Source organism: Oenanthe melanoleuca, chromosome Z (genome assembly GCF_029582105.1).
Source record: "Oenanthe melanoleuca isolate GR-GAL-2019-014 chromosome Z, OMel1.0, whole genome shotgun sequence".
NCBI classification, from domain to species: domain Eukaryota; kingdom Metazoa; phylum Chordata; class Aves; order Passeriformes; family Muscicapidae; genus Oenanthe; species Oenanthe melanoleuca.
This window is the reverse complement of record NC_079362.1, coordinates 41,032,344-41,055,661: the sequence shown is the minus strand read 5'-3', so window position 1 is coordinate 41,055,661 and position 23,318 is coordinate 41,032,344. Positions and strand designations below refer to the sequence as shown.

The 23,318-nt window shown below is 37.3% G+C and overlaps 1 protein-coding gene across 2 annotated transcripts in view; it reads right to left on the bottom strand.

The window, feature by feature from the left end:
* The window catches only part of LOC130265164 (transducin-like enhancer protein 1), an 80,310-nt gene that overhangs the window by 47,976 nt on the left and 9,016 nt on the right, over positions 1–23,318 (bottom strand). The window contains exons 5-6 of one of the 2 annotated variants that reach the window (XM_056514033.1): positions 10,592–10,654; positions 9,598–9,702 (exon numbers count right to left, since the gene is read on the bottom strand). In XM_056514033.1, coding sequence (XP_056370008.1) covers positions 9,598–9,702; positions 10,592–10,654 — 168 coding nt within the window. The remainder of the gene's footprint in view (positions 1–9,597; positions 9,703–10,591; positions 10,655–23,318) is intronic. The other variant, XM_056514034.1, reaches the window with a different exon arrangement.

The following is a 23,318-nucleotide window of genomic DNA, read 5'->3' as shown; positions in this document are numbered from 1 at the left end:
TCAGCAGGTCACTGACAGCACAAAGCAGGGAGCAGCGGCCAATACCCCAGAGTGCTGTGCAGCCCTTCAGAAAGGCCTTGGAGAGGTGAGGGTGGTGAGATGAGCAGAGAGGTAAAGGCAAATGCAGGGTTCTGAACTGGGGAGGAATAAGCCCAGGCACCAGCACAGGCTGAGGCTGATCTGCTAGAAAGCAGCTTGGTGGAGAAGGACCATGGGATCCTAGTGGACAACCAAGTGCCCATGAGCCAGCAGTGTGCCCTGGTGGCCAAGAAAGCCAATGGTGTTTTGGGGTGCATTAGGAAGAGCATTGCCAGCAGGGCAAGCCCTCTACTGGCCAGGACTCCTGCCCCTCTTCTCAGACGTAGTGAAGACTAGTGAAGTTATTAAGGAAGTGGAGCACCCCTCATATGAAGAAAGGCTGAGAGAGCTGGGCCTGTTCAGCCTCTAGAAGAGATGACAGATAGGTGCTCATCATCGTCTATGAGTACCTGAAGGGAGAGAAGAGGGTGAATGCAGGCTCTGCTCAGATCCAGGCTGCTGAGCAATAGGACAAGATGCAATGGGCACAAACTGATGCACAGGAAGCTCCACTTGAACATAAGGAATAGTTTCCTTACCGTGCAGGTGACCAAGCACTGGCACAGGTTGCCAAGAAAGGTTCTGGAGTCTCCCTCAAGGGAGATATTCAAGAACCATCTGGACACAGTACTATGCCATGTGCTCTGGGGGTGATTTGGCTTGAGCAGGGAGGTTGGAACAGACGTCCCCCTGTGGTCCCATCAATCCATACCCATTATTTGATTCTGTTTCTGTACATGCATTCTTTGGCCTGTATTCTGAAATATTTTCTACTTTTATGAGATATTTTGAATTTTTTCAATGTGAAGAGAAAAAAAAAAAAAAGTCTTCCAACACCAGAAAGGCTTGGGCTGCTCTTAATTATATAGCCAGTACCAGTATATGCACAGTAAGTACTTTAGCTAAATCACAACATCCCACTCCTAAATTTTAATACTGTAGTTTTACACCTACAGAACTAAGAAACAGGTCTTCAATGCTTTCCAATATAATTTAAAAAGCATTTAAAAATTAATATTCAAGGGTAACTTGCTAACCATTGATTAATTTCCACATTACCATTACACATCCCAAGGAAGAAAGGATTCTTATCTTTCCCTTAGTACAAATCTGAGCACCAACTCTTTCTTCACTGTGTCTTCCTGTCTTAGTGTAAGGGCAAGCTGAGGCACCAGAATTAAAAAGATAAGAGATAATACACTTCAGATCACTTTTGTAAACAGTAAATGACAGGAGTGGGTGACCCCACCCAAATGATTTGCCACCGCACCCAGTGAATAAGCCCATCAGCTGTTTTTCCACTAAAGTGATCAGCAATTAACTATTTAACAAATTTTTAGCCATAATGTTTAAATGACAGGATTTCACATTATCGTAGAGGGAATAATTATATAGCACTGGCAGCAGGACTGGCGTTTTCACCAGAGCAGGTCTGCACTAGCAGCCTCCCTACGCTGTGGATCATGCAGGCAGAGCCCTGCAGTGAGGATGCAGGGCATCGCCAGCAGATGGAATTCTTCCAGTTCAGTGACATCTTCTCCCCAAGGCACATTAACACTCCTCTACTATAGCTGCACCCACACAAAGGCTTTTGCCCACAGAAAAGGGATTTCTTCCTTCCTCCGTGCTTTAAGGCAACGCAAGTCAACCTAAAACGCTGTAGGTTGTACCACGTGCAGACCCACTGAAGCACGAGTGCAGCAACACAACAAGCAGCCCACAAACTAAAGAAGCCCTTTTGCTAGCATAACCTTTTATATATTAGCCTACCGCATTTTATGTGATACATGCACAATATTTTACATAATAATGTATCACTAATATAGTGTTACATATGATATATATACACTATTCTGTGCATGTTACATATATATTGACTCTTTATACTTCTACATAACAATATAGCTCTTTGGTGTGTTTGCATATATAAAAGAAAAGTGTATTCCAGGGGTTGTTTGAGAAAAATTCCTGTCTCAAACACTTCATAACCAAAGAGTCAAATAGAAATTAAGCAGAAGACCATGCTTTTAAGAGGCCTTCTATTAATTATGTTACTTGGCTTGTTCTTAACTTAGATAAAATCTTGTTGGGTTTTTTTTTCTTTTCTTAGGCCAAATTCTGAAGAAATAAGGAATAAACAGCAAAGTTGAAGGCAACCAGGAGAAAAGGACTGCCACAATGGAAGAGCCAGACAAGCCTTTGTAAAAAAAAGATGCCACAGGACAGGAAGAGTAGAGTCAGAGTCACCACAGAAAAAATTTATCCTTGCTCAGGAAAACATGTCTCCACCAAAGGACTTCCCAGACTTCAAATTAAAGTAACAAATTCAGAACCACAGTCTAAAAGTCACAGAAAATGACCTGGTCCAGACAAGACAAAGGCAGGTTTTCTGAAACCATTCACATTCCTCTCTCACTGTCAGTCTAAGTCAGTTCAAGAACAAAGGTTTTCTTTAATTTTAGACAAGTACATATTGCCTTCTCCGAGTACTCAGATGCAAGCCTGAATTCTCTAGAATGAAGCTGTCAGCACACACTGCTTCTGCTCTGCAGAAACTGCCAGCACATTTCATTTCTGCGGCAACCATAAATTCCTGCTATTACTCACCTTCTAACCTCAAATCTATGTATTTGCCTTTTTAGCTACTGTTAGCATACCACCACCATCCAACAACACTTCAAACGCATGCTCCTACTGCACAGCTGCCAAAAACAACTAGTTCAAGCATGCACCAATTTGGAAATGACTTAGAGATATTACTCTAGAGGGTTTTACTACTGACGTATGATTATCTTAAAAAGTATTTATTTTCCTTCCAGGCTCTTTTAGTCTCCAGAAATTTAACTCTTGCTGAACATGACAGAAATTATTAAATAGCAAGGCTTTTTTGTAAATTAAAATCCAGAACTTAAATAGAGGACTTGAAATTATACTCGCTACCCTTTTGTCCCAGCTACTACTAACTACAAAAACACTTCAGAGACATCATAAAATGAAAAATATGACAGTCAAAAGAAAAGAATTACACTAATCTTTATTTAGTATTCCAAGCCAAGATCAGAATCTTCTATGTTTTCTCTACATTCTATAACAACTTTAACAACAATTACTTCTCAACATGTATTTAAGCACTTTTGCTAATTCTTGCTTTTACTTCCTCACTACTGCTGCCCGAAAATACTCAATCCGAAGAGCCGGTTAGCCAGTTCCTTTAAAAATCGTACTAGATACTGTTTCAGGCAGGTGAGCGTTAATTTCAGGCAATTAACTCTTATACAAGTTAATTGGAAATTCAGCAAACACTCTGAAAACTCAAAAAGCATGCAGTTACTAGATAACAGAAATTCTGCAACAAACTCTTATGCATATTGAAGAGTTACAGCAAAATATGCTGTACTATGTACTGTGCAAGAGTAAGGAAAGCAAGCTTCTTGTCCACAGTCTCTACCTCAAATTTGCTCCTCCTCTGTGAAAAGCACAGGTTGCTGTTTCCTTGCACATTTCCAATGTTTAATGTTTACAGTACTTGTGTCCCCCTGTATCTTCTTTCACCTGCATCTTCCTCCACACCTTCCTACTCTCAGTGACTCCATTGTTGACACTGGCACCTAGTTAGAGGTATATTTTGCCTGTGCAGTCCACACCACTCCCATCTAAGCAGTGGCAAATAGTTAACTTCAGTTTATCAGTGTTTTCTTCCCAAAATCTGTATTGGTTCATTCTTTGCACTACTTTTACTGCAAAGTAGGCCAACCTGCAGCTCTACATCATTCAACATATTAACTCCCAACAAGTTTCTCTACTTGAACTCACACTGGGATGGGACAACTCCATGAACATAACCATCCTTTGTCTTTACCCAACTAACTTCTTTACATTTCACTTCTCCTCGTAAGCAGTCCATGCTGAATTTTTCTTTTGTCTGCACCAGCTAATTCACCCCTCCCACCCAACTCCTTCCTCCTCTGAACATACCATATTTCCAGCTACTTTCCAGACAAGTACTGAAGGTTACATCACATTTTATCTCAGCCTACTGAGTCTTTATCTACTCCAATTCCCCCACATAACTCACTAATTATGAAAACAAAGCAGAGAAAAGAGAGAAAAAAAAAAAAAATGTACATCTCTTCACTTTGTCTCCTTTTACTTAATAACTTTGTTTTTATGAATACTCTATCACCATCTTCAAACAAGGTACACAAAATGAACCAACCATCTCTTCAATATCAAATCCTTCTATCTAACCCTGAAATCACATATTCCAATTAGAATTTCTTTTGTTCACTATTATCATGCACACACATTTTTCCAAATTTACCATTCACCTCTGCTGCAAAACAGACCACCTATAGATGGTCTACAGCATTCCAAGTATCCACACTACATCCCCAATACCCACTCAGGAAAAGAAATCTAGCAAGAGGTACCAACTCACATTTCATACCTCTCATGTTATCTCATAAGAATCCACCTTCTCTCTGCAGTTGCAGCTTCAGATCTTCAGGTTTTAGCACCAGCTAACAATATATTTGTTCAACTGTCCTACTTTCCCTCCTTTCCTCAAAGCTCTTCAGCTTCACAAATATGCAACTGTTTACTTGGTCTCACCTTTGACTTGTAGTTTAGATACTAGATCTTGATGAGAGCCACCTGAAATTCTTTGTTTTTCTTTTTGGGCAAGATCCAAGGTGAAGCTTTTTCCATCTACCCCCACATGAAGCCTTGTAAGACAAGGGTGGTCTGGCCTGCAATTCAATTATTTGACTTTTGGATGTAATTTTGCCCTCTCCAGAATGACTGAGAATACCTTCTCCTGCAGAAAATTGTCTTGTTTAGATACTACCTTCCTCTAGACTGCTGCTCCAAGATTCTCCATTTCCCACCAGTCCACAGAGAGTGGGTGTGTGGGGCTGGGGTATTAAGAGGAAACCAAGTTTGGTTAACACCATTATTTCGTATTTTACACACTTTCTCCTAGATTTTCTCTTTTGAGTATGTCAAGATACCAATATCAATACCACTTTCTTATTTTTCCTCCAAACTTAGTGGCACCAACAGCAAAAATGTGACCACTGTTTGGGGACTGGTATTTTGAGAATACTGACTATTATGCTGACAAATACCTTCTTCCCTTGCTATCTACTTTAAACTGGTAAACTAAGTTGGGAGCCTTTGTACTCTAGAAGTAGCTACCATGAATCCCAGCATAACATTAAGGTTTCTATGTGTTCTAAAATCTCAAGCATAAACCAGGATGCTGCTACACAATAGAGCTCCTGCTGCCAAAGTTCAGTAATTTAGGCTTGGGGTTATGGAGTTTATGTTAAAAGTGTCTTGTGCTCCCTAGATCTCATTTTATTTAATTTAAAAGAACTAGGCAATTTCCCCTCCCTCAGCACATAATGCAGATCATGGCTGAGAAGGATCTGAAGTAATGCTACAGCTGCTTAGCTCTTCCCTTGCACTAAATTCTGCATTCATTTCTGCTCTAGTCTGTATTTCTATTTTATAATGAAACATACAGCCTAGTTATTTATAGGCTTTCTAAGGATTAACTACACACTCATAAGAATAAACCCTCAAGAGGTTAACCTCATCCTCTTAAGCTTCACACACTACAATCCCAGAGATAGCTGGCAACCACAGCCAAGAGAGAAAAAATAATCCCACATCTTGCTAATCCTTTAGCCAATCACCTCATGCAACAGTGGAGAGGCCTCTTGGAGGCCAACAACTCAATCTGTCTCTGGAGCACTGTCAGTCCAAAAGATACATATTTCACTAAATCATTAGCAATCCACCTTAACAGGAAAAATAAAACATACCTGGCTTCTCAGTGGCATGCCGAAATCATGCATCAAAAATGCAGAGCTGAAGAAAGTTTCCAGCTTGCTGCTTGTATTTCTAATTCAGATATTTGCATATTCTACTCATAAAACTAGTTTATTGATTAGAAAGTAAATCTAGTGTTGTTCACGCCTAGACATACCAATTTCTCTGTCACTTATACTCCCTAACATGAACCTGCTATTTTCTAGACATATCACAAGAAAACAACCCCACCAAAAAAGAAGCAAACAATTAAACAAAATACAAAAAAAACCCCAAGCCACCCACAAAGAAGCCAAAACAACCCTTGAAGTTAAACCATAATAGTCTACTTAATTCTTTCATACCATGATCTAGATTCTTCCTTAACCACAGAAGTGGACACTGCCTGCAGTTGCAGCAATGCCAAGGAGTTAATGGGGGCACTTATCCTTTTAGTTAGGGTTTCTGCTTTGTTCATTATTTATCTAGCAAAATTGCTACTTCATTCTACTCTAATATAACATTAAATGGTGCTATTAAAAAAAAAAAAAAATTGAAAGGAGATCATTTAGCCACACTGCTAGTGTGTAAAAGCAAAAGCCTTCAAGAACACATAGGGGAAGTGTAAGGCTAGGAGTATGACTGTTCATAATCAAGTATCATCCAGGGTTTTTTCCTGAAGTAAGAATTTTAATCAACACAGAGGATTAGCACTGCTTGCAAGCTCACTGAGTCCAACAATATTACTTTCTTAAAAAAATGTGTAAATTTATTCATTCCGTTTTGTGTGTGCTTAATATACACCTATTCCAAAGCCCGACTTTTGATTTTGTAGGCAAATTCTCTGAAAAATCCCAGTCCTGTGAGACTGTAATTCTCTATCCTCACAGTCTGTCCCCTAATACACCTCCTTCTTTACAACAGGAAATAAAAAATATAAAATAAATATAGCCCAAAAATAATTTTGTATTTCATAATATTATTCCTACTAATTAACAAGTCTTAGTTCCCTTCCAAAATTCACACAACTGCACAGCAGTAACAGGAATTTCTCTAACTGAAGGAAGCCAATTGGGAGACTCTTGAATCATCTGGTGTCAAGAAACAATTTGCCCTTAAGGACAGAAAGGAAGGCGAGAAAAAAGGCAAATCCTGGCAAAAATGCAAAGTTTTATTTAGTCAAGAGAAACCAGGCAAGTTAGTATCAGCTAGCAAAATGAAATTTCCCTCCTATCCTCAAGAACTATGATATGCACATATTTTAGGTGGTGTGACACCAGAAGCCCCACAATTGCATCTTCTGCTGTTACAGACTGGTCCAGCCCATTTGCACCCTGAAAAGAAGTTTGATGATCTTTCATGCCCATAATAGGTGTCTAAACCGTTAAATTACTATATCTTTTCTTATCTTGAAAGACACTGCACTTTAGCAGCACGGCCCTTCCATTGTTCTCTGCACTAAGTTGGGCCCCTGAACAATACTGACAGCTGCTATCAAACTGTGCCGTGCTCACCCTCGGTGCAGCTGCTGCTTGTAGGAACAGACAGGCTTCTGATGTGTCCTCCCCTCTGGGGAAAGGGCTTGACACCCTGAGTGCTCAGTGAGGGGGAGCAAAGGTCCACTGAATTGTCAGCCTGATTTTATGCTATTCAGATTTTCCAGGACATACACCATCCCTTTCAAACAAAACCAAGCATATGTCAGACCATGAAACTTATTGTGTGGCACAAGGTAACTATTGATTAATAAGACTGTAAAAGATCACTGGGACATACATCTAATTTTGGCATTATGTAAATGCATGCATCTGCATGGTCAACAAATTTTGTACTCAGCATGTTAATCTCCTCACTCACAGTTTTGGATGTGTAGGGTATGGCATCATTCAGAAGTCTTTCATAAGACTTTCATAAGACAGGAATGTATTTCTTTGTATTTCTTCAGGTAAATCTTAGATTATTATAAAAAAGAAACAGTAGAGCCTACTATTCCTGCTTCCAAAGAGCTTCCCCCCCTGCTCCCCCAAAACCCCTGAAGTTCTCAACTGCATGCGGTACTTGTAGATCCTATGGCTTTTAAGACTGTGTTGTGCAGACTTTAAAAAGAAACAGAATATATATCCTGAGATAGCAAAATTTGGTTTGTCTAACTAGTAGTACTTTAAGGTGAGAAAGAATCTTTTAAAATATATTTTAATATATTTCCTTTCACTGCATAAACTCTTCTTTAAAACTAGTTCATAACAAAGGCTTTTCCATTCCATTTTCATCTTTAAGAAGCAATTCATTTTAAAAAATGCAAGAAAGCACGGGTCTCTAATCTTTGCAAATCAAATACCACAAAAGTACATGTGGTGTATTTCAAGGATCAAATCAGGTATTCATAAACTAATTCATTACACGAGCAAAGCATAGAGGAGATTCTGACAAATACAGATGTAATTGTGTGAGTTTCTAAGATGTGATTAGCAAATCAACTAAGTAACAGTCAAAATTTGATACGAAGGAAAAACAGCACAGATTTGAAGGGGGGGTATGTTTATGCAAAGCTAATCTGTCAAGTGTAATAAAGCAGCTTGAATAAAATTTAAGCTGAAAATCCACTGAAGCTCCCCATTTCAGGGAGGAAAAGCTATTAAAAGGAAATGAAGGTCACCCTCCCAGTTTATTTCACCTAATTGACTGCCAATAGCTTACCACAGGCAAACCGACCGCAGATCTGCAATTGAGAAACTGATGAAAGGAGCATTTTCAAGCTGAGGCTCATTCTTTTAATCCTCCCTCACTCCTATTTTTTTTTTTCCATCTCCAGTTGGGATGTAATTTTAAGCACAGATGGATTAACTGGTTCCATTGTCTGTAGACGTCATTGGACTATGGCACTGTTAATCCGTACAGCAGCATGTCTAATTATCATTACAAAGTGTCTGAGGGAACTATAAAGACCAGCAGGGCATCTTCTCACAAGCAATTAACATAAATTGATAAATGAGTAATTTGAATCCGCTCAAGGCGCTCACATATGAATAAAATCAGAAAGGACAGGTTCTTGTTTCGGCTACTTCTTTCACTTAGTCGGAAGGGCAGAAAACATGAGAAATATTCCAGACTTAGTGGCAGGGGAAATGAACTCATACAGTGGAAGGAATGTATGGTTCAAAAAGTTCATTAATACAAAGCAAATTACTTGTGATTGACAACCAGTCACAAGCAAGTAGTATTAACTTTTTTAGCATATTTAAAAGCACATTCTTGGTGAAAGGCTATTAGAACACTGTGTCAGACAATTAATACTACTTCAAAAGCAAGTGAAGTTTCTATTCAGTAGCTTGCTAATTTAAAATTCATGAAAGATTCACAAGAAAGGGAAAGAAAGAAGAATGAATAGTTGTATAAGCTCCAAGAACTCAAGTGTCACAAAAAGCATGAGGAAAAAGTATCTAGCTCAACTGAGATACAATACCCACAAATAAACACGCAACTCTCCTAAAACTAAATTTCTTGCACAAAAAGTTTTGTTACATGCAGCACTGCTGGACAAAATTATGTTCTGACACAGTAAACTACTACCTTTACCTCTGCTAAAACCTGTGTGAAGCAAAAACAGTTTAGCAACACTGGGCATCAAAACACATCAGACATCAAAACATTAAGTTTATTTTAAAAATAGCAAAGCAGTAAGATATGAAAGCAAGTTATACACACTGTAGGAGGTAGACCTGGAAGGCCACGTACCCCGATGATGGCATTCAATTCAGCCATGGTCACTTGTTTGGCACGCTCTACAGCTTGGGCCACTTGTTGCTGATGCTGTCGAAAGAAGAAGGGGCATAAGGAAGAATTAATTTTCAGGTATTACCACACCATATCAAAGCAGGATCACAAATACTCGAATAACCAGTTTGTCTGCAGAAGCCCACACTACCCATTGCAAGACATCTCATGCAGGTAAAAGGTAACAATGCACTATTTTTTCACTTGTTCAAAAAGAAAGAAGAGATCTGAAGGCAGCCAGTTTATCTCTTACCCTACATCCCTTCATTATTAGTTTTCTGGCAAAATAATAATAATTTTTAATTGAGCTGACAAGACAATAATGCCAACTTTACTTTAGCTTCAATTTTAACATTTATAGACTGTGCCCACATAGCAAAACCAAAGGAAAATTCAAACAGCGAAAACTGACCACTGAAATCAAGAATTACAAATACTCTTTGCACAAATGTAGAATTTGAAAATAACAAGCTTCAAAATGTAACAGCAGCAGCCCACAACATGCTAAAGTCACAGTCATTCTGAGCAAATGTAGGTTTACAAATTTAAATAGTGTTTCGCATAGGAGCTAAACACTCACCTTTGATATAAATTATGTAAAGAACATAAGGACATTTCACTAGATCTACACTTGACAACTGATTATCTAATAAACAATCACCATTATTAGAAATGAAAGCATTTTCTTGTATTGCTACTATTTTACAGATTTCCACACTCTTCAGGCAATGAATGAGGCTGAGCCATTGTCACTAGTTTGAACTCAGATTTGTTAGACCAAATTAGCAGGGGGTTTGCACACTTCAGCTACAACAGATGTTCCTTACACTTGTGTATTGTGATAAAATTAACATCTTAAAACTAGCTAATTTGCAAACAGAAAAACAACATAATTGCACTTTAACAGCTGAACGGTTTTACTTACTTCCTGAGACAAAAATGGGATGACTTGTGCACAAATTGTATTCAATCTCTTCGCGATTTCTGTCTACAGAGGAAAAGTATTTTGATTAAAAACTGCATTTTAGGGGGTTGGATATATATTAACTAGGATTATATTAAGTTCAGACAGTGAAGAAAGTAAAAAAAATTACCCATTTTTCATACTACTGCAAATATAAATACTAAATATATAAGCGCAGACAAGGAAAGAGATTTTGTTAGCTACTCTAGGACATCTGCCATGTCTAAAGCACCTAATCTGTATACACATTTAGGCACAAATCTAGTCCTTGTATATAGTTCATTAATAAGCAGAGCATTTTTGAAATCCATTAACTCCAAGATAAAGCCTTTTAAAAGGTAGATTTATTATTACTCAATTTATCAAGCAGCATAACATTAAAGCAACAGGCATAGAAGAAAAATGCTTCTTTCATGATCAATTTTATCTGCCTATTAGAAGGTAAAACGACAAATGTACCATCGGGAATACAAAAGAAATACTAAAACAGAAGTGAGGAATAATGGAGACAAAACCTATAGACTTCTAAAATCCATATTGAAAGAGAATTAAAATAATGCAAACAAGGAAAAAGAATCAGATCAGAAAATGTGATAGTCTGTAATGGCAAATTCGTGAAACCATGAGCAGCAAGAGAACAAGGTTAGGAACCAGTAAAGAATGAAACAATTAACAGAGATTACAGCGGGACAAAAAGTTAGAGTTCCACTTTTCAACAGCTTTATATATCTTGTACTTCTGTATCTATTTTGGCATGTCAACCTAAAACTCGATTCCTGGTAGGGTAAAGGGATCTTTTTCTCTCATTACTCAGTGTTGTCTAGTATTTACTGCCTTTCAGACCTATATATCTGCCCATAATTCAGAACCACTATTATACACCTCAAGGTACCTATACAATTTCCTCAGCCATCCTTAAAAACAACTATTTCAGTCACTCTAACAAAGTTGCACAAAAACAAAATAAGTAATCAGACAAGAACACAGCTTACCTAAAAGACACCGAAAAGCTCCTGTCATTCTCTGCTGTACAATTAACCCATTAAGATATTTCTGGGTTAGTTGAGGGTTCATTTTATGTTTCAAGATAGAAAAAAAAACAAACAGTAGCTACTGTGAATCATTAGGCCTTCTACGAAATGACGTGTATTAAAGCTGAGCAAAGATAAACTCACTTAGACTAAAACTGTTAACTCTCTGCCAAGCCTTTTCCTGAACCTTCCCATAATTCTGAGGCTTTTTAAGACAACACTGTGATATGTTGGTCTTTGTACATCAGTCACATAATAATTGGGATACAAAATCCACCCTCTAGCTTTATGTCTCAGAGACAGGTGGTTTTGGATCTAAGTATAATTAGCAACCTTACACCTCCTTCCCAATCTCTGACAGACACAGAGGAAATACACAATGGCATCTAGACCTGTAAAACTCCTCATCTCTCTTGACATGAAGCACTCCACCTGACCAAAGCCTGATATTTGACACACCCACTCTATAAAGTTTTGCAGAAGCTTCCAAAGAAGTTCTGAGATGGTTTTTTCCTAGGATTAGAAGATTTCCCTTAACTAAGGGCAATGAAGTGACAGTTGCTTTACATGAAATCTTTACCCCGCGCAACAAGGTGAACATATCTCTATTTTCAACTGAAACAGCTGTTATTTCATGGAGTACCACAGTGGTCTTTTTCTATCCTGTCTGGGCCACAACCTAAAATATTTATAACTCCACGTTTAGCCTTTAGTACTAGTGCTACACATAATAGCAAAATCAATACTTGGAAGTTATCAGCTTATCAGACTTAACTTCTACCAAACCTGTTGGTATTTCTCTGCTAAAGGAAAATAAAAAATCAAATATATGTTCTAATGGGCATTTTTTCCATATACCTAGTATATCTCTCCAGAAAGCAGAGTACATCAGCTGTGGAAAGGTAGTCTGTTGCATAGTAATCTGTTTGGCTGATGTTTACCTAAGATGTTTAGGATCCAAGGATCCAGCGGGATTAACTTTGTTTTTCAGGCAGAAACAAGTATGAGTCATAGGAGGTGACAAGAGGGGATAGCAAAAGAATAAAATAAGAAACTCACTTGGTTCTACCAAAAAGTTCTTTGGACTGTATGGTCTACACAAAAGTCTCCCTATTCTGAGGTAAATGTCCTTATTGTTGCTATAAGGAAACAAAATGCAATCCTGTTTTTAGTAGAGTCGGTAAAACACGCAAGTTGTCCATATTGTCAGATTTTTCTGCCCCAAGCCCCAAATATCTGAGCTACACTATAACAACATAGCACATATGGCATCAAACAGTCACAAGAGAACGCAGTATCACATGCATCAGGTTATAACTCCCTTCCAATGAAGCTCAGTTAGATGTTTTCTTCAACTTATTTTCTAAAAATGAGGACATAATCAACTTTCCCCTTTTTCACACCAATCTTCTGTTAAAATTATTGTCTCAGTACTATCACACCTGATTTAGTGCCAGAAGAGAAAAAAAGAAGTGTATTCTTCTTAGTTTGTCTTTACCAAAGCTGGGCATCATTGATGACAGTATATGAACAGCAACTTTAATTCAATTACAATGCTAGATAAGCTTAAATGTACACGCCACAAAGTTTATTTTTTGATTTCTTGCTGTTGTTACAAATGCCAGTCAAGAGACATCTACATTGAAAACTGGAATGTCTACTCTATAAATCATAAAAAAGTCAAAAAGCCTGCTTGCATTCAAAAGGCAGTTTAAGAGAGTTTTCACACACGTTTTAGGTACTTAAAATTATTTATCTACTATGCAGTTTCATGCACCTCCAGTTTGCTGCCCTTTAATATTAATTAAAAATATTTTCATTTGCAAACACGTTAAATATTTTTGTTGTCTAGCAAGTTGTGAAACTTAGGTGGCAACGCATAATTCATGTAATTTTGCTGATCAAGAGTTGCAAGAGGCTGCTTTCAGAATTGAGAAAAAGGGACATTTGTTACTTTAAATGTAAATGCAACAGTTGAATAGACAATGTACATTTGCTATTTAAGGTGAAATACCCTTGAGCATGTATGTGCACGTGCCTGCGCGCTGCGAGTGTATACACGTTCATTCTGGAAAGCAAAACTCCTTTCTGAAAGAGTCAAGGACAGTTTCCTTAATCAAGACTAGACATCAGTAACTGGAGTCATTAGAGTAAGCCCCCAGACTCGGGGCTCATGAATTTGAAAGTCTTAAAATAAAGGTACTTATCTCCTGTTTCTAGAGGCCTTCGAATACAACCTAACTATTACCTAACTGCTAATCTTGAGACATACAGAGAGGTCCTAAGGAGGAATAACAAAGGAAACTTTGCAGAAAGCTGCTCAAACATAGACAAACATGACTAATTGCCCATGTTCTGTGGCTCCTTGGTAAAGCAGACTACAGAAGACTGCACCTCTCATGAAAGTCCTCTGAGCTCTATGGCAGCTCTTAGCAAAGCATCTGAAGTGCCCTTAATTGTTTGTGTTCTTAATGCAGAGCCTCTTGAATGCATTCATTTTTAATAGAGAACTTGAGTGTGAGGCCCATCAAAGAATAACAAAACTACATCATTCACTGATTCTTGCTGCTGTAATGATTGTCTTTTGATTTATTTGCAAATGACAAGCTTGTCAGACCTCTGACTGAAGTGCTACCCTCCTTTCTGAAGTATCAATAAAAAATAACATGAAGTAATTCAGCTGTGTTTTGTAAAATTAAGTTGAGCTGATGGATTTTTTTCACTTCTCTTGTGTAATTTTTTTGCCTCTGTTCCATTTAGTTAAGGACTTAAATGTTTTGACCTAACCATTGCCAAACTCAAGTGTTTGTACTTAAGTTTGTCTTGATCACTTGTTAAAGTGAATTCTTAACATAATGACTAATAACTTTAGTTACTAAAGATGATACTCATTTAAATAAGGCATTTTACTATGGACTAAATCTTATTTGTAGAACTGAATTTTGTTTTTCTTCTGCATTATTAGAAAAAAGTATTTTTTCATATCTAAGTAAAAATTTTCCTTTACAATAGTTTATTCCAGATAATTTTGCATTTTCATAGCCTGTACTTTCAAAAGCTCCACAAAAGGTATCATACCTAAATCACCACAATTTCTTGAAAACTATAGATTTTTGCAATTAAGTTAAAAGGAACTATAATACAAGTATCCAAATTCTATTTCACAGCATAACAAACACTCGTGTATTTTAGTTCTAGTGCAAGAAGCCCTAGCTTATGGGAACCAGCAGTTTAACTTCTGAGTGAAGAACACAGAGCTCCTCTGAGGAGAATTAGTTAATCCCCTTTTAGCTTCAGAGTTTTGACAGGAGTAATTTTGGGTTTGCTCCAACCAGTGTCTACCAATACATATCCCAGTAGTAACTTCAGCTATAGCATCTATGGTGATTTAAGACAAAAATTAAATCTTGCAGCACATGAGTTTAACCAATCACTTGTGCTGCAACAGCTGACCCATTATTATTGCTGAGACTGAAAGCTACAGATTTTATTTTACAAAGCAATGCTTAGCAAAAAGTGTCCATTTTATGTCAGAAACTTGTTATTCTTTCCTGCACTGAACTTCCAGAATCACAAAGTCAGATCAGATCTGAAAGCATTCTCTCACCAGTTCTGAAGAATGGGTTTATATATTCTTATTTATAACATTTTTATTTATGCTATTATTTTGATCAAATTTTGAAAATCAAATTTGTAATAAATTCAGGAAAATACAGCTTAAGAACAACATGATTAAAAGTAAAGCAAAAAATACCAAAATTCTGGTAATACCAAAGAAGCATGTCCTAATTCATTCCCTTCAAGCAAAAGAATCAGAATCAGCCTTTAAGGCACAGAAATGAATATACTGTTAAAACACATTCACAAAAGCTTAGAAGGTAAGTCTTAAGCACTCTGCCTCTGCTTACACTTTCAAGACTTAGAAAGCCAAGTACAACACAGAATTCCTCCTGGAAAGACAAAATGGACTTCCTGCCATTTACAGCATGTAACACAGTAATCCACTGGGGAGAAAAGGTCAGTGTTGCACTTTTGGTCATTACTGAATCATTTGAGATTATCTGTGGTGGAGATGAGAAGAAAATCGAAGCCTATGAGAATGCTGCAAATGGCTTGACCTCAGCCCAGTTTTCATCTCCATCTGTCTGTAAGGCATGTGAATAAAAGCCTTCCTTATGGGGCATGCTTGGCCATTTTTTTTTTTTAATCCCTGCTGCAAGCCAGAAATTCTAATAACCAAAGACTTGTGAAATGCAGTAAGAGACAGAATATTTTAGTCTTGTGCTGAAGTATAATATCTGTTTAGTGTTTTAACTTTTCCAACAGAATCATTGAAACAAGCAGTGCACTTAAATGACAAAGCTTTTATTCTTTTTGCGACCAAGACCTTCAAAAACAATAGAAAGCACACGCATTCAGAGAGCAATCACAGAAAAAGACATATATCACTTTGCTTTAACTTTCTGCATGCTTTGTTAGTACTTGCTATGGCAAGACTCTAGCATATCCAAAATTTTTTAGCTAACAATTCAGGGGATGAGGAGATGTTGGAGTTATAATTAAATCTCAAAATTTAAACACTCAAAAGCTTCAAATGATTAAGGCTAGCATTCTGTGAACTTTGCTATTCATGAGTTATTGAATCCAGGTTGAGCACAGAGATATGCATATATTATGAATGCCCTTTTATTTAAAATTAATACACTACATTCATTTTGGCAATGGCCGCAAAAGAAAAAAAAAAATAAAAATAAAGGCAACATGCCATTTAAAAGTTTAGGCCCCCATAGTATATCAATGTCAAACAACAGCGTGTCAAGCTAAGATTCAATTCAGGTAAGTGCCACTGCCAAATTTTCTTGTTCCCAGACGTGCTTTAAGATTATTTTATTGCTTAAAATTTAATTTGTTCCAACTTGCGTTTCCATGACAACGTTGGCTAACCCTGCAAATCATTTGGGTAATTGGATATCTTATCTTTCTATTGCTCTCAAATCCAATGATTCTGGAAGAACTGCAGCAGCCAATCAAATTTACAGGCCTCCTGAGTAATAGACTTGCACAAGTAGCCACATCCATCTCCCCTTTACTGCCGTATTAACCAACCCGTGACAAACTGCGGAAGTTGACCTTCCAAATGTATTTTAAATTATAAACACTGTCATCACTAATACTCTCACCAATAGGAAGGAATGGAAAGGTTTATTCTCAACAGATACTTGATATTCAATCTGACAAGAAGCATTGGGTAGTATTCATTTCAGCAACAGAAATAATTTCTCTATTTTGGGAATGAACTTCAGCTTAGCATGACATATAATTAATAAACACAGTTTTCCTTCTGCCCCACATTTGGACTACTCATTTTAATTGTGAGATCACCCACAAGATGATATTAAAATCCCAGAAGACTGGGAAGAAAAATCTGTAGCAATGAAAAAGACCAAAACCATATCGCAAGTGGGAGTGGGGAAAGGAAGAAGTAGCAAAAGTATTAATGGAATAAAAATTATAAAGTCACTGAATGATACATAGTTTCCAAAGTGAAATTAAAGGGATTTAATACCTTAAGGACCTAAACTACTTTTATCTGAATCCTCTTAGATGTTCGTTTAAATTACAGAAAGGTCACATTAATTTAAACATAAGCTACATATGATGCACAAGGCAGCAGCTACACTTGCCAAATATCTACTACAGATTTGGATCCCATTCAAGTGTAAAGTGACTGGATATATTTCAGATGTCTAATTTCAATGCTTTATAATAATAGAGAGAAGCTGTAACTCTCAATGAAGCACTGTACACAACTGCCCATCCCATTTACAGCTGTAAATCCTGTTGAAACAAAGCCATCTGGCAACACACTCTGTTGTCAGGATGTCGAAGTGCTCCTTTCACATATCTTGCTATGTCAAGACTCTTCTTAAACTTGGCTAAAGAGGGCAGTTACCACATTTCTCCTTTAATCTAACTTCAGCCCATCCTGCTTAAGCACTCACAACTACAAAAGGTGTGTTTATCTAAATTTTAGTTCCATTGTTTAGTTTCCAAGCCTAAGCTAACCTTAAATACACACAGAGGTATTTAAATCTCCTAAGTGAGCATACAGCTTTGTTTTACTTTCAAGCTGTTTTCCAGGACACAGAGTTCCCACTTTTATTTAGATTCCAAGAGATGCTGAGCGAATCAAAGGCTGACTCCAATCCAGAGGAGGTCTTTGCCACCTTTGCCTCCAGGGACATTATTTCTTTGAACCATACTGCAGAGACCTAGAGACCTGCCAAACATCTCAACAACTAGAAAACGTTTCTATAATACAAAGTGGGAAAGGACCAGCTTAGTAGACCACTACATCAGGGAGCTAAATAAACTCACCCAGTAGGAGGACAGACCAAAGTATCAGGAGAACCACGATGGGAGCAGAGGTTTTTGGGATAAACATAAGCTATCAGAGTTCCCTTCTCATCTGACTACACTCCAAAGAGTTGTTATGGTGCTCTGTAAGTACCATGGTCCTTATTATCCAGCACACCTTGCAGTATTATCTTTAAGGTCACTAAGAACTTGATTTATTCTGGACAACAGAGCAACACTGCACTACACAGTAACGAGGAGACATACAGAACAGAAAGACAAAAGAGCATAAAAAATAAAACTAACTGCTCTACTACTAACAGGAAAGGGCACCAGTGGCTCTTAATTTAGTTTAGGATGTTATTTTAAAACTGTTTCCTATTTTGCTCTCACTCCCATAAGCCACATTGGAATTTCTGCAAATATCTTTTCAGTACTTCTCACACTGAGCCACTTGATTGGAATGGCAATAGAAAGTCAAAGCTTTTACACTGCTGAAGAAGTACCTGGAATAACAGTTTCTAAAAAATTAGAGCATTAAGCTCCTCAAACCAAGCACATACATTTACAGCATGCAAGTCAATAACAAAGAGCAGTAGGACTAGAATTTATTTACTAGAATAATAAGCAAGCCATCTAACAAGAAAAATATTAAGACAATTATTGGGGGGAAAAACTAATTACTATGCTACAATCAGACATTAGAAATAACTACCAAATTAAGTATACCAGCAAAGTCATGTGTACCACTCTACTTTAAATGTAGTTTCACCATTTTAAAATACTTAGTATATTCAGTAGCTCAGTTTCAAAAATCTATCAAGTCAGAAAAGTAATTTAAACATGCATTCATATCAATGATTCAGGTGCCATCAGGTGACTCACTCACTAATGATTAACAAGTTAAAAGGACTGACAATTCCTTTGAAAGTTACTGGTGAAACTACCCACTACATAGGATTTGCAAGGAAGGTGAACATAATGGATATTTTCACTGCGTAGGGAAACACGTTCACAAATCTTTCAGCAAGACTTTGGCAACATGACAGTAAATTCCTTACCCATTTTATTATTTTTTCTATTCTGTAAGCAACAGAATATATAAAAACAATAAGAGAATAGCAAAAAGACCATTTAAATTGCATTCTAATAAACAAGAGTGCATTGAATCTGCCCAAATAGAAACAACTTCGATTAAGACTGAAATCACTGCAATTTATAATGATTGGGAAAGGAAGGAAATGAAAACCAAGTAAAACTTCAGAAAAGCACATCCCGACTGGTATGGTCAGCTTTGTGAGCCCTACTACTGACAAGGGAGATCAGATGGCATTATGGAGAGACAACATTTTCCTTTTGAAACAATATTAATGATATGGATGACATTTAATAGATCTACATATGGAGGTGGAAGGGAAAGAGTGAAAATGGGAAGGAGACTATATCCCAGATTCCTTACTGACTTGGCACCAACAGGAAAGCATACATGAAGTGGAAACTAAATCCAGTGAGGCTGTATAAATATATACAGCACAAGAGCATATATGCCAGTAGCAAGAAATAACTGAAGTTAAGCTTCTGCTTACAGATTGGAATAGTCAGGTTTGATCATCTCATTTAGAAATGGGAAGATATGGTCAAGTGACACCAAGGCCAGAAAGTCCATGCTTTTTTACATGCATCTTACTTATATTAGAATCATTACAAATAATTTCTTATAAATTACTAGTTATATAAGGTCAAAACTGCATCTTAAACTGAAGCCTTGGAATTTTAGCTTTTATATTTTTCAAATCCTGTACTACTTTAGTGTAAAACTCTAAACTCTGTATGGAGTGTCAGTTATTGCCTTCACATTTTGGTCAGACAAAGCAATTGCTCTAGGCCCAAAACTCAAGGATATCCTATTTCCTCAGGCCCTGAAAAGTATAAACCAAAGTGAGTTGGGGTGGGGAGGAGAGCAAACTGGGCGTATATGACTTAATTACCTGAAGTTGTAATTGAACAATTACCCTCTGATATGTAAATGGACTAAATTTATATCTGTCTGAAAAACTTGTGACCATGGTCCATCTGGGGTGTAGCCCCTCCAGGAGGGTTCTGACTGCCCAAGGTATACTTACTGAAGGCCATTAATAAATACCCACTTTTATTGTCTTAATCTTGTCTAGCCCCTATTCTAAGTAGCCACTCCAAGGGAAAGCTCCAAGCAAAATATCTTCATATTGACTAGATCTCATGAAATACAGAAAGCACATTAGTGAAGACTGAGCAGCTAGTGGATACCTTGCTGAATCTCAAAAGACAAACAGATAGGCAACTGAGAGGACAGTGCCTAACAAAACACAGCAAACGAAACAGCAAAGAGCTCCAGCTTAATTACTCAATTTTAGGCATTAAAAAGCCTTTATCCACAAAAATTTAAGAGAAACAGATCAAAAAAATAAAACACACAGCTCAAATATTTTTCAGGAGAAAATATCAGAATTACGCCAAGTCCAAAAAGGTAAAGCAATTACAGATAAGAGAGGCAGATGATGTTAACATCTTTGGTAAGAATCTGACAGTCACAGATAGCATTATTAGGAGCAACACTAGCAGCACAGCAAAAACTTCATGGGAACAAGGACAAAACTGCTTGATTATTAAACCATGTATGGACAAAATCAGTTGGGTGGTTTTATTTTAAACTAAGAAGTTCTGCATTCATCATAGGCCCAGTATTTTTTAGTGTTTCCCACTAACAAGCATAAAGATCTCTTCATTTACCCTAATCCTCAATTTGCAAAGAGTTTCAAGCTGAGAAAGACAGAATATGCTGGAGAATAGCTTCAGAACTCACTTTACAGTGAATGGAAAAATGGACTGAAAAGCAAAAAGGACCGGGATAAAGGCCCATAGCTGCCCAGACAGGAACATAAAAGAAAAGGAAATAATGGGCCTCAGGAATGAATCTCTTGGTCACAGAGGATCAGAAGTTGAACATAAGTCAATAGCAGACTGTTGCAGAAAAGGCTGCCACCGCAATAAGCCGCATTCTGAGTAAACCTTCTATGCTGCTCAGCACGGCATTTCCTCCCCTGGAGTACTGTACTTCAGCTGGGCAGCACCATTCAGAGAATGAACACTCGACTTCAGAGGTATGCAGCACAGCTCTGGAAGGCAGGGGAATGGTTTGCTCTCCTTTTTTAGGGTGAAGCAAATGCATGGTAAATAGCTGAAGCTACAACAGAGAAGACTGAAATTGCAACTGAAGAAGCTCTTCAGCAGCAAGGACATAAAAGCAATCTGCTACCTGAAGAGCTTGAGGGTTGCCACTGCTGTTGAAGTCCTTACTAGCAGATAGAAGAAACATCCTATCAGCAATGACACTGGTATAGCTGATCCTGCTAGGAGGACACAGGGAGGCACTAAGCTCCTGCTAGTGATTTGATTCTAGAGCTCATATTTCATTTGGAAGGAAAAAAAGCTTTTCATAGGTCTTGGTGAAAATTTTGCATTTGTTTAACTGATAATTTATAGTTGCTATTTGAGGCTACAAACAGCTAGCCCAGTTTACCTTCCAGAAAGTAATGGCTGGAAATCTTACAACCACTTACAACAATAGCAATTTAGAATGACCTTAAACCTTAAAGAAAGATGAATGCTTTATTTTTTAACAAAACAAAAAACTTTGTTGTAAATAGCAACTGTTGGAAAAAAGGACAAAATAATTATCTTTCTGATTTTTCCCAAGAAAGCGTAGGGTTTTCATCCCTTCTCCCCAGCTTAATTCAAACTTCTACACTTAAAGCTGAGATCATCACGTCTTGAAGCAGAGAGCATGGCATTTCAAGGGGTTTAGAACACTTAAAAAACAAATTCATAAATAGATGGATTTTCACACACCATATAGCCCACCCAGTTTCAGATGTCCTTTTTCTTGAGCTAACAAAAGCAGGTTCTCATAGACTTAATATCTTATCAAGATGCAGCTCAGCAAGCATACTCATTCTTGCTCCCATTCTCCAAAATGAAAACTATCTTTTGTTTTTTGCTTGCTAATCCATAGAAGCCTTTAAAATGGCACAAATAGAGATGGCAGCATTTTGTTCTCTAAATCAATTTTATCCTCAGCCATCAACTAGATGTTCCAGCACACAGAAAGATCAGCCCTTCCCTTCTAATTCAAAAATCCATACTGCCATTGCCCTTGCAAACTGCTAAACAAGCAGTATCGGCAATGCACTTGTGTTCTATAATATATTTACTGCAAATCCCAACGGCTTGCCTCCTAATGCAGTTTTCTATTGTGTCTGTTCTTGTCAATACAGTGACTGGTCACCTTACAAGTAAGTTACTTTGACCAGCTGTTTACACAAACATCGAAAAGGTTCAAGACAAAGGAAAAAAGAGAAACAGGACAGGAAAAAGACAACATCCATGTTGCTGAGGGAAGGGAACAAAAAAAAAAATCCTAAAACCCAAACAAACTAAGAAGCCTTAAAAGAAAACAGAAATTAACCTCAGTTTTCTATTTTGTCATCACATAGCCAAAAAAGTTAGTTACCTCATCAGATCGTGTAAGAAGTACAAAATACTTGCAGATGGGCACCCTGACACAAAGCTTACCTTATACCCCCAAACAACTTTAATCTGTAATTTAATTATCAGTGCTAATTTGTTCACAAAGAGCAAATTTCTGAAGAACATAAAGAAAAGGTGGGAGCAACTTAGCCAATCCCGAATTAATGACTAGGCTCTCCTAATACATTCTGCAGTTTCTCATTAGACACAGATTATTATCATTATATAAAAAGTTCACGGACACGCATCAAACACATTAATTTCCTGAACTGATTTCCCCATTCTAGAAGTGTATTTTATAAGTAGGCTTGCTAACAACTGAAATAAGACTCAACACTCAAAGCAAAAGAAACCCAAATAGCCCACCTTGATGCTGTCATGATTCATACAAACCTATGGAAACAATATTAAAATATCTAACTTGAAAATATAATCACAATACTTTCAAGTGAAATGGGAATCAAAAAAAGGCTTATAGCATTATTTCACAGGGTTGCAATATTTTAAGTTTTTGTTTGTTTGTACAGCACTAGTGTTTCTTTCTTAAAAGAGACAACCTCAGGAAATAACTGATTTTTAAGTCTAACCTGATTTAACTAGAGCTCGGTTAAGATTAAACTCAATTTCAGCAAGCTCTAATCCACTTTGCAATCACCTCCAGCACTATGCCAGAAACAGTTCACCGGTGGAGTTTCACAGGGGCCTTTGCTGCAATCTGTTTTACTAATATGATC